Source organism: Talpa occidentalis, unplaced genomic scaffold (genome assembly GCF_014898055.3).
Source record: "Talpa occidentalis isolate TD23 unplaced genomic scaffold, MPIMG_talOcc4v2.1 talOcc4.2, whole genome shotgun sequence".
Classification (NCBI taxonomy): domain Eukaryota; kingdom Metazoa; phylum Chordata; class Mammalia; order Eulipotyphla; family Talpidae; genus Talpa; species Talpa occidentalis.
The window spans coordinates 18,040,886-18,059,638 of record NW_023602073.1 but is presented as its reverse complement, the minus strand read 5'-3'; the positions used below and the strand labels follow the sequence as shown (position 1 = coordinate 18,059,638).

At 46.6% G+C, this 18,753-nt stretch overlaps 1 protein-coding gene and 2 non-coding genes across 3 annotated transcripts; 1 reads left to right on the top strand and 2 right to left on the bottom strand.

Moving 5' to 3' along the window:
* The first annotated feature begins 2,868 nt into the window (after window positions 1–2,868).
* On the top strand, window positions 2,869–7,730 carry POM121L2 (POM121 transmembrane nucleoporin like 2). The gene has a single exon (XM_037519051.2). The coding sequence runs from the start codon at window positions 2,977–2,979 to the stop codon at window positions 6,094–6,096; it is 3,120 nt and encodes a 1,039-aa protein (XP_037374948.1). The 5' UTR covers window positions 2,869–2,976; the 3' UTR covers window positions 6,097–7,730.
* Window positions 7,731–10,859: 3,129 nt separating this feature from the next.
* TRNAS-GCU (transfer RNA serine (anticodon GCU)) lies at window positions 10,860–10,941 on the bottom strand. The gene has a single exon. It is a non-coding gene; the product is annotated as a tRNA-Ser (tRNA).
* Window positions 10,942–13,586: 2,645 nt separating this feature from the next.
* Window positions 13,587–13,658, bottom strand: TRNAQ-CUG (transfer RNA glutamine (anticodon CUG)). The gene has a single exon. It is a non-coding gene; the product is annotated as a tRNA-Gln (tRNA).
* Between the last annotated feature and the right edge of the window lie 5,095 nt (window positions 13,659–18,753).

Here is an 18,753-nt window from a genome sequence, read left to right as displayed (position 1 = left end):
ACTTCCTTTGAGATCCTACCAATCTTCCTCTATACAGCTCCACGAGTCTTCTACCAATCTGAAGTGTCAGTTTCCTTCCATCCCCCCAAGTATCCATCAAAACAGCAATAGGAAATACTTCCTTCGAGGTGGTCTTGTTTATTGTACGTGATTTCATGGAGAAGGAAATTGCACATTTACTCCTGTTGTATCTACCAGTAAAAGGGTTTTCAAATTTATTATCTCCTTAAGATGTTTTGATGGATTGTCTGCTGCTACTGAATACAAATTTGATTCACATCAGAAGAATTAATTATAACAAGTGAAATGAAAGTTATTCAGTGCTACCTTGGAAAACATAACTTTAGCTGCCACTCACATGTTTTTATATGTAATATTCAATTATAATTCAATTAAAAATTTATTCTATTTTCCATTGTGCGTTATATGCTCCCCTCCATTATTTAGAATTATATCACTTACTTTAGAAATATTTGGAGGGATTTATTGTATTTTTTTGTTAATCAATTTCTAACTCTACTCTGACTAATGAATAGCCTCCCTATATTTAATCCTTTCAAAAATCTGCTGAAAACTGCGTAATCCTATGTCAATGCTAGTAAATAATATTATATTTAGAAGTTGTGGAGAACAATTTTTTTAAAGCCTGTCACCCTAGGCCTTGTGTAAACACAGCTATCAATACATTGATTTTATTCTTTAAAACCTTCCCACAAAGAAAACTCCAGGTTCACCTTGCTTCAAAGGTGAATCTTACCTCATATTTAAGAAAAAAATTCTACTAATTTTATGAGGTGTGCATTACTCTAACACCAAAACCAGACAATGATCTGAGAAGAAAACTACAGACTAATATCCCTCATTAACTTAGATGTTAAACTCCTTAACAAAATGTTAGGAGCACGGATTCAGTAATATAATTTCATTCTTAATTTACCTTTATATTTATGGTGTATCTCTTTTAACTGCATGTAATTGGATTTTATTTTTACTGATCTTACCATTTTTGCTGATCTTACCATCTTTGTATTTCAATGATATAGTTTGCCTATTTACATTTCATATAATTACTGATACATTTGTTTTTAAGTCTACCTTTGTTTTACCACCCTCTCCCATATATTCTGGGTCTATGTTCGTTTTCTCTTTCCTTTTCTTTGATTATCAGGTTTTTAAAATTATTCCATGTCTCCTTCTCTACCCTTATTACTATATGTTCTTTTGCTCTTTTTGAATCTGTTGCCTTACAAATTACAAATGCACTCTTGACTGAAAGTCTAACATAAATTGTACTCCCTACAAATGATAAGTGACTTAGGACAAGAACACCTTTCCTGAATTTTAAATTAACCTGTGGACTTTTGTGCTATTTTGCCATAGATTTTAATTATATATAACATAGTTAATGAAAGCTCATAGCTCATCATTATTATACTATTATACAATCAAACTTGGACTTTTTAAAGGGGAGTCAATGCCAAGTGCATCTATAACCCCCAAACTGCACTCACCTTCCAGACACCAGGTGTAAGCCCATGGTTATCTCAATCACTGAATAACAATTCTCTAAGTCCACTTACATACTTACGATAAATAAAAATGGACTAAAACATATTAATTAATCAAAAACAAAGGAAGATATTAAAATTTACGGATTTACAAAACGGTACAAAAACAACATTCTGAATGAATAAAATTGTCAGTAATCACCTACTCTAAATACAAAATGCTTTTTCTAAATACTCCTTAAACTTAGAAAATAGGTTATTTTCAAGGGGAAGAATAGACGACTAAATTGGATACAATTATTGTGGAGAAACCAAGTAATCGACTTTGATATTTATGCAAATGTTAATTTGTTAAATACTATAACCTAAGTGAATTTGTGGCTGAATACTTATCCCAAATCAGGGTCAGCGAGGTGAGGGACGCGGTGAAAAACTCAGTAACTTTTTAAAAGATTACCAAAACAATTTCTTCCAACAAGAAAACTGGCTCGGATTGAAGTGACCTTTAAGTTCACGTCAAGGTCGCTGGAGAACGCGTTCCTTTATACACCCCCTTTGCCCAAACGCGGTTCAGAGATTGCCCACTTCTCCAGGCGCTAGGTGGGGACAGTGGAGTGGAGGGATCTTGGAGGCGGCCTCAACCACAGACTAAACCCGGGGTGTGGAGCGCTCAGGTTCAGCGTAGAGTCCTCATCCCGGGTGCGCGCTCCGGAGCCCGAAAGCCCCGAAGCCCCACCAGAAGGCGCTGGTCCTGCATACCCAAAGTCTAAAAACACCCAAAGGGCCAACTTGGTTGCGGGGACCCTGGATGGAGCCGGGAGGTGACTGCGTCCGGTGGTCGTCCACCTGCAGGTGACTGGCACCTACCTGCGGCGGACAGGAAAGGGCTGCACGAAAGGAGAAGCTCAGGAACCCCTAACGTGCCAATTCGGCCTCCAGAGCTGCTTGCGGCTGCGCTGCAGAGATGCACCTGCCCGGGTCTTCATCCTGCGCGCTTCGGGGCGCCGCGCCGACGCCCTCTGAACAGCGCTCCCTAGGGGGACTCCCTGGAAACTGCAGGAGGACCGATCCGTGCCACGACCTTGAACTTGCAGGGCTGCAGCCAGAGCCTAGAGATGCAGCTTGCGCGGACTTTGGCTCTGCGCGCCTCTGAGACCCTGGGCCCTGGGTTCCAGACTGGCTCTGCGGACGCCGGGGCAGGGGCTGCGCGCTTCCTCTCCGACAGCCCTGAGAGCCCAACCCGGGCTCCGCTATCCCTCGTGTCCTCTGCTCCCACGCGGCGCTCACCTATGGTTGCGGGACCTGGGGGACGTGGAGCGCCCCGAGACGCTGGCACTTTCCTCGCGCCCGGATCCCAACCGTCACCCGAACTCTAGCACTTCGACTCGGGCTGAGTCAGCAGAAGAGCAGCCTTGGGTGCCCTAGACCTCCTCGAAACGAAGTCACCGACGCGGCCTCATCGCTCTTCATGGGCACTTACCTGGGCAAGGCAGGACCCCAGCCGCCGTCCCCAGCCCAGGTGCGCACAGACTTGCCCGAGAGGTCGGTGAACCGTCGGCCGGCTCAGCCCCTTCACCAAGTCCACCGGGTTCAGCACGTCCATCGCGCCCACCCCGCCCCGCGGCACAGACCTGCGCGGAGGCCGCCAAACTGGGACCCTAACAATCCCACCGCGCGGAGAGTCAATGAGGCTTGGAGGCGCTTTCCCATGAGGAGGCCCCCAAATTCCATCCTGGGGCCTCTGCCCTCCGACTGGTGGGAAAGTTACCTCAAGCGGTGCATTTGGTCTCTTCGGCACCCCCGGGCAACATGGAGCCCGGTGACCATCAAAATCGCGCCTCCGGAGCGCAGAGCTCCCCCCTCCACGTCCCCGGCGGAGGTCATCAATTCCGCGGAGTCATCGCTCGCGGAGAAGACCCCAGACCCGTGCGCCAAGGAGACAGTGCTGCGGGCCATCAGACAGAGCGCGAAAGGCAAGGCCAGGCTGCAGAAGCCGCTCTCCCCTGAGAGTCTGGACTGCAAGAGAAGAGGCTCAGAGACCAGATCATCCGCATTTAAGCCCCTGATGAAAAACGGAACCCGCACTTCTTTTGTGCCCAGGTCTGGGGCTCTGAAGAGAAGCCTCCACTCTTGCAACTCAAACCACAGCTTGAATAAGAGGCCCAGTTGCTCCTCCATGAGCTCCTTGGGCAGCACACACATCGGAGACTCCCTCAGCTCCAAAAGAAATGTGATTACAAGCTCTTACAGCTCTTCTAGAAATTTCTCCCAGAAGAGAAGTGTTTCCAGGGCATCCCTCCAGACACCAGAGTGGCCGGTGAAAAAGCAAGAAAAAGGTCATCAGACTCACTCCCCAGAGGCCCTGATATCAGAATTTGGCAGATCTGGGCAGCAAAATCAGAAGATTCCACTGCTTCCACCTAGCCCCCAGAACCTGCTGGCTCTTGCCCCACCCCCACAGCTTGGTTATGTGCTCCCTGAAGAGGATCTGGCTGGAGGGAAGAAGGTTATACTAACATGGGACAACAAATGCAGAGAGGGTATGACCGAGCCCGCCATGGTCTCTGATCCTGAGAATCAGTCTATTCTTCAGACTTCCCCGCCTCTCACCCCACCTTCTGCAGAGACAGCTCCCGCACAGGGCTCACATCCTCAGCTGGAAGGCTTACAGAAAATGCAGGAGTCCCCAGGCCCTGTGGCCCACCCACAATCTCCTGGAGAAGCAATTAGTGTGACTGGGTCACCTCTAAACACACCCTGCTTGCTGACCCCACTTGGGTGCTCACAATCAGAGTCCCCTCCAGGCACCTCTTCAGACTCCGAATCCAAAGCTACTTTCATCCTCCTGACCCCTGTTTCTCTCACATCACCACCTGACACCACCTGGCCACATTCCACCCCTCAGGCTGACCAGTCCTCCCTGCCCCAGGCCCTGCCTGCCACTACCCCTGGAACACCCACCCCTGGAACACCTGTCACTACCCCTGGAACACCCACCACACAAAGCCATTTGTTTGGAATGGTGAGTAGCCCAGCTCCCCATCTTCCCGCATCCGCACCTCCTACTGCAGCTTCGGCTGACCACATATCAAAATGCACTTTGGGGCTCACACCCGATAGTGAGATTAGAGGCTGCTTCTATTCCAGAATTCCCGTCACAACAGCGGCATCTTCAACACTGGGTACCTCGACTCCCATTTTCAAGCCTATCTTTGGCAGCATAGGCCCACTTGAAACTATGCCCATGATGTCTCCTTTCCCTTGCAAGCAGACCTCCCCTCTAACTACTCCGGCATCTCCCCATCTCTTCCATGGCCTGGTCAAGGCCACCTCAGTTGTCATGTCCACCACTCAAGCCAGCACATGTAAAGACACTGTTTCCAAGCTACCTTTCGATGTGGGTGTGGTAAACGCTCCCCAGGCCCTAAGCGATGCTTCCGTCACCCCTTCCACTTGCCACACATTCCTTCTCGGGGCTGCCCGGGCCTTCAGGGCCAACTTCTCACCAGCCACAGGTTTCATGTTCCCACCACACACCTGTCCTTCTGTACACTCACTCACCATCTTCAGCCAGGTTCTTCCCAGTGCTGGCCAGATATCCCCGAACAACAGCGCAGCCAGTTTTCAGAGTATGAACAGCCTGTGGCCAGTCTCAGGTCTGGCAACCCCGAGCCAGCCTGCACTGGCCTCCAGTATGTCTAAACCAACCTCAGCATTCACAGTTCCCTTGGGATCAAGCTCAGGGCCAACTTTCCCACTATCCCCAGCAGCCACTCCCCAGCCTGCCTTTAGGGGAACAGATAGGCAGAAACAAGAGCTCCCCCAGCCAGCCGCGGGCCTGAGCTTCAATAGATCTCTGATATTTGGAAACTCAGCAATATCATCCCCAACTCCTGCACCAAGTCCAGCTCAGCCAGCCTTCAGCAGTCCCACACAGTCAGCCCCTGTAGATCTGACACCCTCAGCCTCTACCTTTCACATCCCTGCCAGCGTCAGGCAGGATGCAGGCAGCAGCCCAGCATGCTTTCCCTTTGGTCAAGCCAGTGCCACTGGTTTCGGAGCTGCCACCCAGACGCACCTGAGTGGGGCCTGCAGCTCAGTGTTTGGCAGCATGGCCCCACGACCCTTTGCCTTTGGGGGATTAGTGACCCCTATGGACTGTGGGGACTCTGGAGCCAGCCTGGCTGCCTCAGACATGAGATCCACCTCTGGCTCACGCAGCTTTGCAACAGAGTCTCGAGGGGCCTCTAGCAAAGCCCCGCCCTTCGGAAAAGCCTGGAGTCAGAACACCAGGGGCCCTGCCAGCCAGAGCACACCTTTTGCCTTGGGGAGAACCAACATTTCTGCAAGAAAGAATATGTTTGGGGGGCCCTGCAGGCCCCCCTTTGCTCAGAGCACCCCTGTCCACGGACCAGTGAAGACAGGCAGCATCCACAGTTTTGGGGTGCCCTCTCCACCCGCCCACGGCTTTGTTGGGAGAGCACCTTTCAGGTCGTCAGCCCCTTCATTTTCCATTGGTGCAAAATCAAAAACCCCAAAGAATAGGGAGCAAGGGCATTCCCGAAGGCACCATGCCCACAAGAAATAGCCTGTGTTCCCTGTCACCCACATTCTGATGTGGCCCCTCAGCGTTGCTGTGAAGAACCTCAGCATCTTCCAATTCTTTAAAGCAAACACCCCAAACCTCTGTCTAGGGCTTTCCTGCTCCAGCCTCTGGGTCCTAATCTACATTCTAGGACGACGACCAAGGTATCTAGTGGAGACAGCAGAATGGAAAGTGGGTAGAACCAAACCTTTGGGATGGAACAGAGCCTTGTCTTCCCCTCCCAGCCTGCTCCTCTCTGGGTCAGCACAGGTCCTGCCTCCAGTTCTGTCCCTGGAAAAGAGATGCCAGGGGGCAGTGTTTATAGCCCATGTTCTCCTGCATCTTTGGGAGGAGAAACCGAGTCTCTCAAATCTTAGCTGCTTTTATTTGGCATTAAGAAGTGGTTCCCTTTCTCCGGCCCCCTAGGGATGCTGACTTTGTTCTCCAGTGGATTCTTCCAGGGCCTTTTGATTAATTTGACCTTGAATGCAATTTCCCCTGAGGCTCAACAGTCAACCCTGGAGGGCGCCCTTGTGTGCTGCTCTTGCTGGACCACTTCCTCCCACCAAGTCTGAATCTTTTCCTAAGAAAGGTGGTATTCCAACCTCATCTTTTTTTATCAGGTTAGCCCCTAAAAGATTCCTGAGTTAATACACAGCCCCCCAGACGTCAGACCCCAGAGGTCCCTCCTCATTCCAAGAAAAAAAATAAACTTGGCCGGTTTCCTTTCTAGCACGGAGCTAACTGGTCCGCCTTTCCCACCTGCCACTTCTCCATTTGTCACTCTCCAGCACACAGTTCCCTTCCTTTTGTCTGCTGATAGGTATTCTATGCTTGCAGTTGAGTCTGGAAGAGGAATGACTTGTGGGAACAGAGCTGTTGATTCAGATTTAACAGTGAAGGTTCTGGGACTCAGCTAATTGGACGAAGCACTGCTTAGTGGCAACAAGGGCTGATTCCAGAATTCACAACCTGTTTTGACTTTTAGGGATGCATTCTCTGGAGGCAGGGGAGCCAGGGGAGGGAGAAACAATGTGGGAAATCCAGCTGCTTCTCTCTATACTGTGGGCAACCATCCCTCCACCGCCTGTCAGGAAAGCCCCATTAGGGGCCCAAAGCCTACACTTCATTTTCCTCCTTTTAACCTGTAGCTCATAAAATCGCTCCTCCACAGTCACTCGCTGCCAGATAGGGCAGGTAAGACAGGAAACTTCTTGGGCCTGAGAACAAAGGAGAAAAGGGCAACACCAGCTGACACCTAAGCTGACCTCTGTGCTATAATCATAGTCCTTAGCACTTATCATCCTGATTTTAAAAAAAGGCAAGAATGAACCCCTGCATATATCTATCTTCTGTGAACCCTTGGAAGAGGTCTACTGGGATAATAAGTGATCTAAAATTGGTGGATAAAAATAAATGGCTAAAATAAGTCTATGACATAGGAATTGCTGTTAAACTCTTCGCAACCCAAAGGCAGGAAAATGTTAATGAACTTGCCCAAGGCAACCCAGTTAGTAAAGACTAGATTGGAGACTGAACTTGTAATGGCTCCAAAGTCTATTCACTTGTTCCTCACCATAGCAAATCATCAGGTAGGCCTGTCTCTAAACACCCACGCTGTTTCAACTTACGGCATTCTACAGCCCAAGATTGCCATTTTACAGGGGTGAGGGCTGGGGGTGGGGTGGAGTGGGTGAGGGGTGGGGGAGGTGTCAACAAGAGGGAAAGTATTAGATATTGTCTAGTGTTCTTAGCATAATTATCATTTTCTAGTGATGACTCTGTGCCTTGTATTATGTACCAGACATTCAGAGGTGAGAGACAACCTCTGTTTTGGAGATTACAATTCAGTGGGGAGGCTGCTAAGCAAGCCAGTAATGCCAATACAAATGACAAGTACCAGGGGACTGGAAGCAGGACAGCAGGCCGTCTTACTTAAGACTTGAATCTTGAATACTGTCTTAAAGTGTGTGTTCTGGGCACCGAATAGAGAAGAATATTGATCCATGCCAACACAGGCACCCAGGCAGGGAAGACAGAGCAGATCTACCAGGTAACTGCCAAGGAGTGAAGCCATGGGGAGTCATGGAAAGATTTTCCGCATGAATGAGACAAGCTTGGATTTAGATTGTTCTGGCTGTTCAGTCTGGGGACAGACTGGAGGCTTGGTCATACGTGGTAGGCTATGGAGTCACCAGCAAATGTCAAAGATGCAAGCTCAGAGTAGGTAGTTAGCAGTGATTGTTAACCAGGCAGTTAAGAGTGGACAAGAGGAGGCCTTCGGGAGAGGAGGGACTGAGGAGCAGGGCTTGGGGACAGTTGGCACGGTTGTGGGTAGAGAAAACAGAATGAGGGAAAGGGGGAGCTGAAGGAGATGAACTCTTAGCCATCTGGCCTGGATAGCATAATTTGGGCAGAATACATGTAATTTTGTATAGATTAGGTGTGAAATGACCATGGGATAGGAAGGAAGTATTTCAATAGGCTATTCAATCATTCACTCAAAATGCTTGGGCATCTGATATTGGTTACTAGAAACTTCTAATATTTAGGATGTCTCAGGGACCAAATTCCTCCTCTTGGATTTATATGTTAGTGATATTATTGACCCAAACCACAAGATTCCATGAAAGAAGTGTTCTTGTCGGATGGTAATGCTGGGGCCGAGTTAACACTTAAGAACCATCTCCCCAGATCAAACTTCTGTGGTAAGTACTTTTCCGAAAGGGCCAGGGACTCTAGTTTACCCAGAACTCGGCTACAATGAGAAGATGATTTTTTTTTTTGAGAAGATGATTTTTAAAAAGCAATAAACATAACAGGAAATAAATTTGTACATATAAGAGATTGTGCTACGGCAAAAAGAGCAGGATAAATGGATTAGAATCAGATGACAATTTCATCTGAGGTCTTAGGAGAAGTTGACATCTGAGCAAAGACTTGAAATCAAAGACAGTCTTAGTCCTGCTGATGTAAAAGGTAAGAGGATTCCAGGCAAAGAGAACAGCTGGTCCCAGGCCCCCAGTGTGAGATGTGGAGCCAGCAAAGGCCTTGGGGCAAGGAAATGACTCATGACTCACTTGTGGCAGGATTATTCTGGTTACTGCTGAGATAGAGTGTAGAAGAGAAAGAGAAAGTGGGGGTAGGGGGAAGGAGGCTGAGAGAATGGTGGTAGGGGGCAGAGTAGTGCTGCAGGAATGGGTTGAGATATGATGGCTCAGAGCAGGGCGGTCAGAAGGAAGTGGTCTGATTTTATATAAGGTTTGGTTCTTACATTGGTTGTGAGGTGGAGGTAAAGTGAGGAGTTTAGGGTAAAGGAAAGCTTTTGGGTCTGAGCCACTGAATGGAGAGTCTGAAGAGGCTTAGAAGAAGATTTGAACCTGGTTAATGTGCATCAAAACAACATCAAGATCTTGGAAACATCTCTTAGGGGGAGGGTATAGAGTGTGAAAAAGAGGGTTGACTTAGTCTTTTAGATTGGAAGGAAGTTAATGAATTTAAGTGTAGTTGATGCAAGTAACTAAATTCTAAAAAACAAAACTGCTTAATCTCACAACAAAAATGATGGATACATGACTAAGTATGAAATAAAACTATCTTAAGAATCTAAAGAAACTGCAAACTATGTTTATATCCTCTGGACAGGAAGGTCTTAACCCTCCAAATTAATTACTTATATATCTGACTATGTTAAAATTAAACTGTCAATAAAAATATCCCCCAACAAAATTAAAGATTTTGTGAAGCTGGAAGACTTATTTTTCAGCATGTAAAGAAATTTACCACACCAAGAAGAAAAAAGCATGTAACTGTATAGAAAAATAGGCAGGATATATAAGCGTCTGTCTTCAGAAAAGAGTCACTATCCAACAAAAATATAAAGACTTCTAAACTAGCCATTAGTGAATGCAAATTAAAAATATGCATTTAAAAAGCCTAATGAGGGCCTCCCTGGTGGCGCAAGGGGTTAAGCACCGCGCAATCAAAAGCCTCTGCAGCACAAGTTTGATCCCCAATCCCCGGCCACTGGGGAGCAACCCATATGGCGCAGCAGACCTCTCCTGCCTCACCTGCTGCTCCCCTCAGCAGTGTGTTTCAGTCAGTCTGTCTGTTCTGTTCCCCACTCTGTCTCTGGTGAAGCCTCTCACACCCCGTATCTCTGGCCTATACCCCAGCTCTTGTATGCATAAATAAACAAATATTTTTTTTAAAAAGCCTAAAGATAGAAAAAAGTGGACAAATGTATGAGAGAAAATATCATTCAAAAATAGGACAGGTGGAAATTTGGAAAAGTCAAAAGAATAGTAGAATGAACGTCCATCAACCAATTTAAACAATTAGCAACGTTTGTCAGTGTTGTTTCTTTTACTCCCCAATTATCAGCATTTGAAGTAAATCCAAGACAGAAGGTTTCAAAAAACTTTACTTTGACAATAAACCAAGAAGAGTTAGGAATTCCTCTGACCTGAGAAATGGAGAAGGTGCTATATAAACTTCAGTCAATAGTCCAGAGGAGAGTATAACAGGGTGTGACAAAAGCCTTGGCTGCTGTGGCTTTGCAATTTGAGCCATGCTGTGATGGAGATGAGGGATTGAGCAATGGGAACACCTTGGCCAAGAGCCGCCCAAGTTGACGTCACAGCACATACCGGCAAATGTAACTACCAGATCTAAAGGAGAGAGATGAAGTGAAGTGAAGCAGGAAATTTGTAACAAAGCAATTTTCCTTTGGGCAACTCAAAGATTGAGGAGCAGAAAAGCAAGGTCGACGAGGGTGGGATTCGAACCCACGCGTGCAGAGCACAATGGATTAGCAGTCCATCGCCTTAACCACTCGGCCACCTCGTCCTGTGAGTTGAGGCTTTAGGACATCCCTTTAAAACTTACTTCTGACAAAACTTTGCACCTTGTTGGTGATAGATGTAAATTAAATGCTGTTTTTCAAATTGCAGTCACTTTGGAGAATATTTACATAACCAGTTCTCGCCACCTTCCTCCCAGAAGCCCCTTTCACACTTTGATAATTTTACCTTAATTCGCCTGCAAATCCACCTTCAGCTGTCCTCACACACATTTCCCTTCCAAGAGGGACCAAATACTTTATATTTGTTCCAAGCTCCATATTCTCATTTTCTACCCGTGACACATTTTAGTGTGTGTCAGGTCAGCTGCCTTTGTTCATTCCTCAGATTTCAATTTAAACCGTGTAGCCCTTCTTACCAAGGCTTTACAGTGGAAAATTTTAGGAGAATCAGTTGTCTCTCGCAAACACATCAATCACAGAATTTTCACCTATTATTAATACTTTTATGTTCAAAGACCCAATCATGCCACTCACAATGAGTTACATCACATTATCATGTAACAGGAAATACTTACATAAATTGAAATCTAATTTTTAGTAATTTCCAGTAACCATAAATCTGTGCAATCATTGTTCTTCTGATTTGGTTTATTTCACATTTAATCGCAGCACACAATAAAAGACATAAATAGATCACTTTGGGAAGTGATTTATCATATATGAAAATACTTTGGAATTATGTCTTTTAGTGACAGACTGGGAATATTTTCCCATCAATTCCTGTGCCCAGGATGAAAACTTCTTACTGCTCCAACAAAGAAATTTCAGAGGAAATTAACAGCAAAAAGTCCACTGGCTTGTGGTTTTGAATAAACGTAGGACTTACAAAAGGCGTTGTTATGATTATTTAAGATATATTATTTAGGGTACAACGTTCTATACATTTCCATTAAGTTTATGTGAATTTAAGAAATAACCGGTAGCAATAAATAAAAGTAATAACGAGCAGTAATAATTTTACAAAATATGGATGTTTTCTTTGACAAAAGTCAATGAGAATCATTTTCTTACGAGCCTGAATAGTTATCAAAAAAATCGAAGCACTGATTTTCCATGATCTATGTTTGCTCCCTTTCGTTAAGATCGTGATGTTAGTTGAAGGTTAAGGAGGAATTTGTCATCTCATCATGAAATAGTGTAAAGTTCGGAAATGAAACGCAGCCTCTGAGATTTCAGAGACACCGCGATTTCCAATTGCTCTATCGTGTCAACAGGGAAATATTTCGCCCCAGTTAGAGTTGATGTTGTACAAAAAGTAATAGAAAACCATGACTCGCAAGGGAAGGTGAGAGCAGAGGCTGTTCGCAAGCAGCTCATGGGTGCGTGATCTGAAAGGCCCATTTTAGGAAAGAATTTTGCTGTCGCCTAGTCCGTCCCAGGGTCGCCAATTCCGTGCGCCTTGCGCTCGCCTCTCCGAGCTTCCTCTTCGCTAGCATGGCTTTTTCTCGTCACGTTTCCTTTCTTCTCGCTTCTCCGGCTGCTTCTTCCATCGAGGCTTCTCTTCAAAAGTCAAACGGCCCCAGCAGTTCCTGGGGCCACTTCACTTTCTCGATCTGCAGAAGCGGGACCCCGCTCCGGCGGCGACAAGAGGACGCAGACTCAGCATTCAAAAAAGATAAACACATGCAATTTGCAGCAACATGGATGGCGCTGGAAGGGATCATGCTCAGAGAAATAAGCCAGAAAGAAAAAGAAAAATACCGGATGGTCTCACTCACAGCAGGAATCTAGAAAACTTAAATAAGGGACCAGGAAAATGAATAACTATAAGAAAGTAAAAATCAAAATCAACAAAAAACTATGAACCAGAGACACTTTTTGGGGGGTGAGGGGCGGGAGGGGAGGGATTGGGGTCAGAATGGGGGGGTTACAATTGTATGGGGAATATAAAAATAAAATTTATTTTTTTAAAAAAAGAATAAATTTCACCCATCCTCCATGAATAAAACTCTTTCCTGTTAAAAAAAAAAAGAGGACGCAGAGAGGCGCGCAGCCCCGGGCGCAGCAAAGTCCTCGGGGATCCCTCGCTCGGGGAAGTCAGGGCGGCTTGGAGGAAGCCTGAAGTCGGTGAATCAGCCCATTCCCCAGCTTCCCTGCGTAAGGAAAGCTGCTCGTGCAAACCCGCAGGAGCAAGTTTTCCGACTCTAGACTGTCGCGGGTTGCACGTCCCGGGTATCCAGATTTCTGAGTTTGGGTTTGGATCCCTTTGTGGCTTTGTCTGCAGACGGTGTTCTTTCGGCCTCGGCCACAGTCGCTTCTCTCACACCCATTGTCCATGGGTAAATAAATCCTTTCCTAAATTTTCATCCTGACTTTTCTCAGTCCAGAACCATCACCAAATTTCCTCACTTTCCTCACGCGACACATTCCAGTCTCCTCAGTTTACTGATTGTTTCTAAAGATTTCCAGTTCCAACAAGGCTTGGGCGGCTTCCCTCGCCCCTTTCGAGAAGACACCTTGTTAACCCCCTCAGGAAACAAACTGTGCACAGCAAATGGCAAATCACCTTTTGGCGACTGCAGACACAGGATTCAGCGAATGTTCAGCAAGTGTAGGAATATCAGGAATAAAACTGGGCAAGAGAATGGTTTGCAGAAAGGAGATGGGCATCCAGTCAGGACAAAACAGAAGGTCCCACCGAGACTTGAACTCGGATCGCTGGATTCAGAGTCCAGAGTGCTGACCATTACACCATGGGGCCCGTGGAGAAAGCTTAGTCCCTAAATTTTTGATGACCTAGTTGTCCCTCCTTCATATTTTGTCTTTTCTTCTCCAGGATTAAATCACGGATGATTGCCTGTCACCTGCCTGCACCCAACACTTCGGACGCTAGAATCTTGATTAAAAACAGTGATCTGTACTTCAGGAATCCTACCCCTGCACCCCCGCATTTCCTCCCAAGTGGCTCCAGAACTTGGTGGCCTCGGGCCTTTATTTCTTAACTGGAAACAAGTGAGGCCGTTGAACAAGACCGCGGCCCTACCGTGTGGGAGGTTTTCTTCACTAGTGATTGCATTACCATGTCACTTATTAGGACTCGGAACCATTATCCCAGACTGGGGAGAATGTCGAGGCAGGGATAGGGGATCCTTATTTCTACTTCATTATCAGATCTTACCGCTTTCTCAAAAATCGCCTGTAACTGGTGTGGTTTCTGGCCTCCGGGCGGCTGCGTTAGGGAAAGCGCTTAGCAAAGTCGCAGGAACTGAAACAGGTGCTCGTGGACCACCAGGCCGCCCTGGGCGCGCAACTGGCCGGCGGACGCGCAGCAAGAGTGGCGGGCGTCTCTCTCGCCATCGGTCGGGAATAGGAGCCCAGGAGGCTGGCAAACCACTCAGAGAAGACCCCCCGCTCCTGCCTCTATGCAAATAACTAGATTATTTGCCGCACACACAAGCGAGCCCACCCGTTCTGTGAAAACCCACGCACACCTGTGTCTGTGATGCGTGAGACTCGCGGAGCGTCCTGACTTCGTAAACGCCTCCTGCTGGCCTTTGAACTGGGCCGGAGGGCAACGTTTGCTAAGGTATTTTGAGAGGCCTCCTGCAAGAAGGTTGCCTGGGCTCCATTCTCGCTCTCTGAGAGCGAATTTCCCGCCCTGGAGACCAGGCTGCGACAAGATTTGAGGGCCGCGCGCCCCCTGCTGGCAAAGCACAAACAGCCAGGTACCCTGAGAGCAGCTTTAGCCATAGTCTCAGACCAGAGCATCATCACCAGCAGCACCAGCAGCACCAGCACCCCACCACCAGCACCAGCACCACCACAACTCTCATATACATTTTATAGATGAAGAAACGCTGCCTCAAACTAGGAAAATGGCAGAGGAGGGGCTCCAGGGGGTAGTCTGGCTCCAGAGTGACCCAACAACGCTAAGAGCTATCACTGTGTGACCGGGTCGCCCTCAATCTTCTCTAAGAAGTATTGTTGGAAATAAGTACTTCTGTGACTAGGTTCGGGTAATGACTTATGGTTTAATTCCTTTCACAAATGACATCACTTTCTTTCCCCTTGGGCCCATCCCATCACTTCCTTGAGATTTCCCCCTCGAGATTTCCCCCCTCTAGCTCCGAGTGCTGTGCCTCCTGGTCTGCGACATGGATTTCTCCCCTTAGGTGTACCTCAGCCTCCATCCGCCAGGACAGTGTCCTGGAAGCTACTCCCAGACACAGCCTCCCCAAATACATGCCCCCTCCTTGCAGGAGCCTAGTTCTCTGTAGAGTTCAGGAACAGGGCCCCACTTTTGTTCAAGATTTAAAGTGGCAGGGCAGGTGGAGACTGGTCTACAGCAGTTCTAAATGGGGTGAAAGAGCTGGGGAGAGAAAGTGCTGGAGGCCCGCTCCAGCAGAATGTTGTGTCAGGAATCCCCAAAAGGAGAGGACGGTGTCGGCAAAAACTTGGGGGGGTAAGGGGAAGTGGTGTGAGGTAGATGAGGTAGTGAGGAGACACTGACACTCTTTCTGGTGCAAGTATCTCCTGCTGAGGGTTTCAGTGGGTCTTTATACAGTAAGGCAAGCGGTGAGATTGCATCAGCACAATCATCGAAGCAGAACAAAGACAATCATTACATATTTTCTCATGAAACTATAGAGACTCTCTTGGTCTCATACCAAAAGGGCATTTCTTTGGTTACCTTAAAAAACATCAGGGACAATTAGTTTTCTTAGTACAGCTCATTTTCTAACATGATCAATTATTTCAGACAGCACAACATTTGGTGACAATTAATCATTCTATGAAACTTTCCTAGTTTCGGAGTGGGCGTGAAAGTCCTATTCTATATTCTATTACTGAAATCAACCTATCTCCTTAGCACTCAATTAACTTGGCTAATTTATCAATTACTTCAAAGTGGCCTAAAGTAACTCATCAAATCTATGTTAGTTCTACTGAAGTCTAACTCTTAACTGGAAATACCTAACCTCCACATGGCCTGCGAACTATTCACCTTTTGCATACACCAGGAAATGTACTGCTGCCGCAAACACGTACCCCCTGGGTTAGGCTATGGTTCAGGGCAGCTTGTTCTCCATAGTTCTCAGGGCCAAAACATTTCTTTCCTGGCTATACCTTTAGCATTTTTTACTTTCTTTAGTAATGATTCAAGCGTAAGAACAATAGGCCAATTAACGTCTAGGTCTGAATTAGGTTTTCACAAGCCAATTTATAACTAACTTATTTTTGCATTAACCAAGAACAAACAGGAGAGCATTAGCAGGCACTGCCATGGAGATTCCCTTATTCAGATCTTCTGGGAAGGGCAAGACTCCCCTATTCTCGGGAGTCTCCCCCAATGCTCGGACTTTGTCAAGAGACAGCTTGGGTAGTGCCGCCTACCACAAGAAAGGCTCATGATCATGAGGCAGGGTGCCATTTTCCAAAGAGACATAGAACCTTCTCCATTCCAGGCTCTTGGTACCATGGGGCCACAGGGACCTTCAAAGTGCCTGGGGAAATGGTTGCCCACTGATGGTTGTCAGATATATGAACTGTTTCTCAGAGAAGATGAAGTTCTCTGAGCAGGTAATAAAACTGGTAAATTTTCTCATAATACCCCTTAAAATTAGAAAGCCACCTATTTGAAAAGGTGAGCATAAACCTTCTTATCTGGACACACATGGCAACCAAGACCTAAACCAAACACCATAAAGTCTAATTTAACAAGGCTAAATATTTATACCAAAACAGAGTTAGCTGGGATGCTTTACTTTCCTGTGAATTTCAGAACCAAACTGCTCCTTCTAATACCAGTACAGATTGAATGTGACTTCCACAGGAAAAGTCATTTAAAAATCATTGGTGAGATTTAAAAACCTGTCTGCCCGCAAACCAGTGCAGTCATGTTCCATCTCCCCAAATTGTACCCTATTGATATGGGCAGGGACCAGGATGGCCTAATCAAGGGGCTCAGTAGAATGGCTGAGGGTGCTGGAGGAGTTGGGGACAGGTACTGAGGGGGTCCTCCCCATCCATCTGTTTGCAGCCTCCCAGGCTGTGCCAGGTGGCCATGACCCCCAGGCCACCCAGGAGGACTACCGTGTTCACTATCCAGTTCCCCACCAGTGAAGGGCGGTGGCAGGGCGCAGACCAGTTACCAGCTTTCCATCCCAACAGAGATTCCCAAAGCTGATTTTGGTGGCATCGTCCCCCCTGGCCTCCTGGTCTCAGGCCTTGCCATCCCTCAGCACTGGCCTCAACACCAACCAGCCCTGGTACTCAGAAAACTCCAGGGAAGCCACAGTGGCCAGTAGCTTGGACCCTCAGACAGGTTGTGCCAGTTTCAACCTGATGACCCAGTCCAATATCTGTCAGAATGCTGGCCACGAGCGTCTGAGGCCCTCAAATATCCAGAAAGGTTGCCAGAAAACAGGTAGGTATACTTACCAACTGGCCTTTCCTTGTTCTGGGAGAGCCTATGTCTGAGGTGCAAACATGAGGCCTCACTCAGCTTCCTCCAGCTTTAGGGAGCTGGAGAGGGGAATGCCGGAAAGTCCTTCACCTTCCAGGGTTTTCTCAAAGGCAATCTGGGCCGTCAGTTAAATCTTAGAGTCTTCAGAGACACTGAAGGAACAACCCTTAAGAACTCTCTACCTTATAACTTTGGATGATTTGGAAAAGGAGGCTGGTTGTGAGGCTACTTTGGAAAGACAATTTAAAATTAGATAAACTTTTTAAAAAAAGTTACCAATAATCTTTTGCTCTTTTTCTTTCTGCATTAAGCAGAACTCCCAGGCAGACATGGGCCTTTAAACCCACCCAACTCTCCTCAGTCTTTCTCCAAGAGAAAGAACATTCTCTACTCGTAGAAATTCCCGTATGGTAACCGGGAATAATTTGGTTTATGAGTGACATAGAAGGAAATGGAGGGCGGTGGAATCAGAACTTCTTAGAACTTTTTACATTATTCTCTCTATTTTACACGGTTAAGAGACTAACATCTTCGAAAATATTTTTTGGGTGGAAAAACAAATAGATGGTCCACATGGGGATCAAACCCACAGCCTTAGCATTATTAGCATCACACTCTAACCAACTAAGCTAACTGGCCTGCCCTTGGGAAATGAGGGGAAGGGGAAGAGGAATTCTCTTTTCTTTAAATTTTAAGTTGAAATCACTGTGGTTGTTACTGTTGTTCATACTAGAATTCTTTTTTTTTTTTTTTTTTACTGCTTTTCACCCATAATAAAAAGGAGATGCTTTCCCTTAAAACAAAAGCAAAAGAAAGAAAGAACGTTAATTTTTCCGTGTTCGTGGATTTCAAAGGGAAAGCTAAAACTTTTCAACTGCGGCTATATCGTTGGAGAAGCTTTGGAAGTATTTGCTGCTAAGTGGCAGGCAATCAGTCCTTGCAGACAGTCAGTCTGACCCTCTGAATTACTATAAACAAGTCCACACTAGGTAACAGCCTCTCACTTTAAATAGACAAGATCTCGGACCTGAAGGATATTCCAACGGGCCTGATTCTGGATGGTAGAGAGTTTCCCAGGTCTGCCCTACTTGCCCGCGCCCCGAATGGGCATTCAGGAGTTTGCCCATTTCTCTGCTGCTTCAGATTTTCTGAGTGACCTGAAATCGGAGGTCACTTAGGAGATATGGGTACTACCGAATTCTGGAGACGCGGCTCTCTTCACCACACCAGAGATCTTTATGCCGTATCTTTCCACCAGCTCTTTGCCCCCTAAAATGTTAACCACCCTTTTCAGTGGTTTATCCTCCCACAGATTTTCAAAAATGCATCATTATACAAATACATTTTCTCTTTCCCTCTTTACAGATAGCAGTATTTTATCCAGATTTGT